The 4,296-nt window shown below is 39.5% G+C and overlaps 1 protein-coding gene across 1 annotated transcript in view; it reads left to right on the top strand.

The window, feature by feature from the left end:
* Positions 1–4,296, top strand: part of LOC104966592 (dynein heavy chain 7, axonemal-like) — a 15,646-nt gene that overhangs the window by 481 nt on the left and 10,869 nt on the right. The window contains exons 2-4 of the mRNA XM_010795779.1: positions 934–1,036; positions 1,924–2,051; positions 2,387–2,599. Coding sequence (XP_010794081.1) covers positions 934–1,036; positions 1,924–2,051; positions 2,387–2,599 — 444 coding nt within the window. The remainder of the gene's footprint in view (positions 1–933; positions 1,037–1,923; positions 2,052–2,386; positions 2,600–4,296) is intronic.

Below are 4,296 nucleotides of genomic sequence, written 5' to 3'. Positions count from 1 at the left end.
ATGGTGCTCTAGGAGGAGATTCAGGTGATAAGGTGGGGGGGGGTTTACCTTGGTTGGTGATTGACTAATGGTTACACAAGCCAAGAAATCGTTATGACATCAAAAAGTGGCCAAAATCTGATCAGCTCATTTTCAGACAGGTTTTTATATAAATGGATCAGGACAAAAAGAGAGAGAATCTNACAGATCATTGCAGCATCCCATAATCCCCTCTGTTTCAGCCCTGTTTCAGCTCATTTTCAGACAGGTTTTTATATAAATGGATCAGGACAAAAAGAGAGAGGATCTTTGTTCCTGAAACTTCCAGAATCTCTTTCCACAGAGGGGACACATGTTGATGTATAAAAGACAGGACAAAGTGGGTTTTGCATAATAGGTGACCTTTAACTAATTAAAAAAACTTGAAGTTGAATTGTTGTTTTACACTGGAGATGAACAGCTGCCTCTTTGATTTTGTTTACCCAACCATCCACCACAGTACACAGACACAGTCACTGACTTCATTTCCCTTCCATTCATATTTCCAGAAATGTACCAGAATGGCACACAGACACTTAAGTGTCAGTGTCTAGACACCAATACAACCTGTCCTTACAAATATAATGCATAATTGTAGTGCAATTTTGTTCCCCTTTTATTAGGCAAAATATATACAAGCAGTTACTCATGTACATTGCCCTTTTCAAAACTTCCTGTTGTAAGAACCGTAGGATATTCAGATCTGTGCTTTCTAAAAAAGAAAAAGCTTACTAATGTAGTTGACCATTGTAATGTGATTATAGTTTTGTGTATGTTTTGAATGTGGGCGGCCACACTGGCAGAAAATAAATCCCATTTTTGTTTACACTGAATTTGCTTACACTGAATTTGCTTATGCCATGCTGAAATATCCTCCCACCTGCTGTGTGCATGTGTGCATGTGTGTGTGTCCAGGGCCTTTTGTCCTGCGGAGCATGGGCCTGCTTTGATGAGTTTAACCGCATCGACTTGGAGGTGCTGTCTGTGGTGGCTCAACAGATTCTCACCATTCAGAGAGGTTTGTGCTGTTTTATTTTACATCCAAAAGCCTGCAGTATCCCAGAATCACCAGTGAAATACAAAACAGTTTTTAGACAACAAAGAGCTGCAAAAAGCAGCCAAGGCAATTTGTGTATGCTGGCCGGCAAAACTTCAAGCACAGCTTTGTTGAACGCAACACAGCAGTGTGTCCTACAGTGTGTGTGCTGCGGGCAACGAAAGTCTTGTGTCATAAGATGCAAGAGCAACACAAGGGGATATAGATTTTCTTTAGCCCAATACAGAAGTTTGAAAATGCTATTAGGTTTTCTCTTGCTTGACTGCCACTGACACCTTTTTATCACAGTTGTTTTTATACCTGGAGTTTGTTCCTGGACAGAATGTTTATAGAGGGAGTTACGCCCCAGCTTGTTACAGGCATAGGGGAGCAACATAAGACCAGATGTTAGTGGTATAATAAAGATATATGAACTAAAAGGGTACAAAACAACAGTGCTCTGATAAACAAAAAACAAAGGGCCTGATGGGTTCGGTTTAAAACAAGAAAAAAATACAAAAGACGGAGGACTCTTAAACTAATGAACCTCACTATGTCCAATTACTGACAATTAACAAAAACACAGCCAAAGCAGCACCCCTGCACCGGATGTCACTAAATAATATTACTATAGTGTGTATCTGTGTTTGTCGTCGGAGAGAATCTAATTCTGACCCAATCTACAAATAAAATGCAACTTTTAGTATCTCATCATCAAGGTAAGCTTAGATTTCGTACCAATCGAGATTGCGAGGTGGGAGTGACTTTTTTTTAGCCAAGTGCAGTCAAAACTAAGTGGGTTCAACTGTCTTCATAAGAGTCAAAAGGCACAAAGGACGATGAAAAACATACTGTATCTATGTGTCCAGGAATTACTTCCCACGCTGAGATACTGCAGTTTGAAGGGAGCGAGCTGAGGCTGAACCCCTCCTGTGCTGTGTTCATCACCATGAACCCCGGATACGCTGGACGCTCTGAGCTACCGGACAATCTCAAGGTACAGCCTCAGTCATCCCTGCTGTTTTAGATCTCCAAACTGGGGGGTTCTGGAGCTTAAAGGTTTGAGGCAGTTACATTATTGAGGAGTTGAAATAACAAATGGAAAATCCGCATTCTAGCGGCAACAAAGAAAAACAGTTTACAGTTGTTTATCTTTCTTTTGTATTTTGTACCATTGTAAAAAAAAATTGTTTTGATTAAATGAAAAAGATGTAACATGTCAAAAATATCGACCTTAGGGTATTTAAACCATCAGTCACTCAAGTGCCTCTTACATAAAAATGGCTAAAATAAATCATAAAAAATAAAAAACGTTTTCTTTCTTGACTCCAGGCTCTGTTCAGGACCGTGGCCATGATGGTACCAGACTACGCAATGATCGCAGAGATTGTGCTCTACTCGTGCGGCTTTGTGACCGCGCGGCCCCTGTCGGTGAAAATCGTGGCTACATATCGTCTCTGTTCGGAGCAGCTGTCCATGCAGCATCACTACGACTACGGGATGAGGGCCGTCAAGTCTGTGCTCACTGCTGCTGGAAACCTCAAGGTATCGCCACACTGAACTTTTTTAATATGACGAAATTTTTTGGTTCATTTTCCCCCAAACAATTCAGGTTCAAATCAGAATCAGAATCAAGATAATGAATTTTTCCCAGGGGAAATTGTGTTTCATTACAGCTGCTATATTTTAGAATAACATAAAATAAAATGATAAATACAAATTTACAAAATACAATACAAATATTTATACTAACATAAGAAGTTAAAGTAAGAATGTAATGAAAAAATAAAAAAATAAATCAAATAGTATAAAGATATTTATATTAGTGTAAGAGAAGTTTTACATTTTTTGACATCCGCACGCCTGTTGGTTTTGTTTGTATTCATTTATTTAAATGTCATGCAAAAGTTGTAAGTCCTTAGTGGGCCGCCAACTGATCAATTGAAATATCGAATGAAGCACTTTGAATGAAACGATGGATGGTATTTGAATTGCTTACATTTCCACGAGGCAATACTCAAATTATTTTTGTAGGCTAAGTGGCCTTTGAACGTTGTATTATTCATAATCGGCTACTACAATTAGCATACGTAGTTAAAGGTGGGGTAGGTAAGTTTGAGAAACCGGCTCGAGATACACTTTTTGAGACTGCCAAGGCACACNCGTTGTATTATTCATAATCGGCTACTACAATTAGCATACGTAGTTAAAGGTGGGGTAGGTAAGTTTGAGAAACCGGCTCGAGATACACTTTTTGTTATTTTCCATGGAATGCTCTTAACATCCCGATAGCAATGAATATCTGAAGTGCTTTGACAAAAAATCCATGCAAAAATGTCATCTGTGGAAGCCGTAGTACTGTAAAAAGCACGACCAATCATTTGAGCCGNTCATCTAACTCAGGGGTTCCCAAACTTTGCCATGCCAAGGACCCCCATATAGCATTATCGTCTGGCGGGGACCCCCCTGTTGCAATTCTTTTTTTAAATCATTTAAAAAAAGAATTGCAACAGGGGGGTCCCCGCCAGACGATAATGCTATATGGGGGTCCTTGGCATGGCAAAGTTTGGGAACCCCTGAGTTAGATGATCAAAGATTGCTCTACTTGGTGTAAAATGTGCTTACCAAAAAATAAATAACCATTAAATCATCTTAAAAAAGGTTGAAAAGAAGCATACGGGACCATGTATGCACTTATACACTAATGAACAAAATGCAGATTTGATATGTTTATAGAAATATCTTTATTTTATTTTAATTTATTTGACCTTTTATTGGCAATGTTCCTTAAAGGTGGGGTAGGTAATTTTGGAGAAACCAGCTTGAGTGCGCTAGAATTTGAAAATACACAACCGGAAAAAATCTGCCACTTCCTTACAGAGCCCCTCCTCCAACACACGAACGCTCACATGACCAATGAGGGCACGAGATAAGTTTGTGCACAGATGGAAGGCTGACAGGCAGGTAGGCCATCCAGTTATTTTATCCGGGCCGGCTCAAATGATTGGTCGTNTAACCATCAAAGTCACTCCAATAGTGCTCCTTAATTACGCTTTCATCCTCCTTTAACAAAATACTTCACATTCACCTAGTTTGTGACAGTAGTTGTAGCATTTTTGAGACTTTGAAACTTTAATTACCGCTGTTGTGCACCCAGCACATCTGCTCAGCTTTTGGAGCAAGTGAGAGATAGTGAATATTTTGCTCTGCAGCTGGATGAGAGCACGGATGTAGCAAATATT

The sequence above is a fragment of the Notothenia coriiceps genome, unplaced genomic scaffold, assembly GCF_000735185.1.
Source record: "Notothenia coriiceps isolate Sejong01 unplaced genomic scaffold, NC01 NC01_scaffold00037246, whole genome shotgun sequence".
NCBI lineage: Eukaryota > Metazoa > Chordata > Actinopteri > Perciformes > Nototheniidae > Notothenia > Notothenia coriiceps.
The sequence above is the reverse complement of the archived record's forward strand: the minus strand, read 5'-3'. Positions and strand labels throughout refer to the sequence as shown.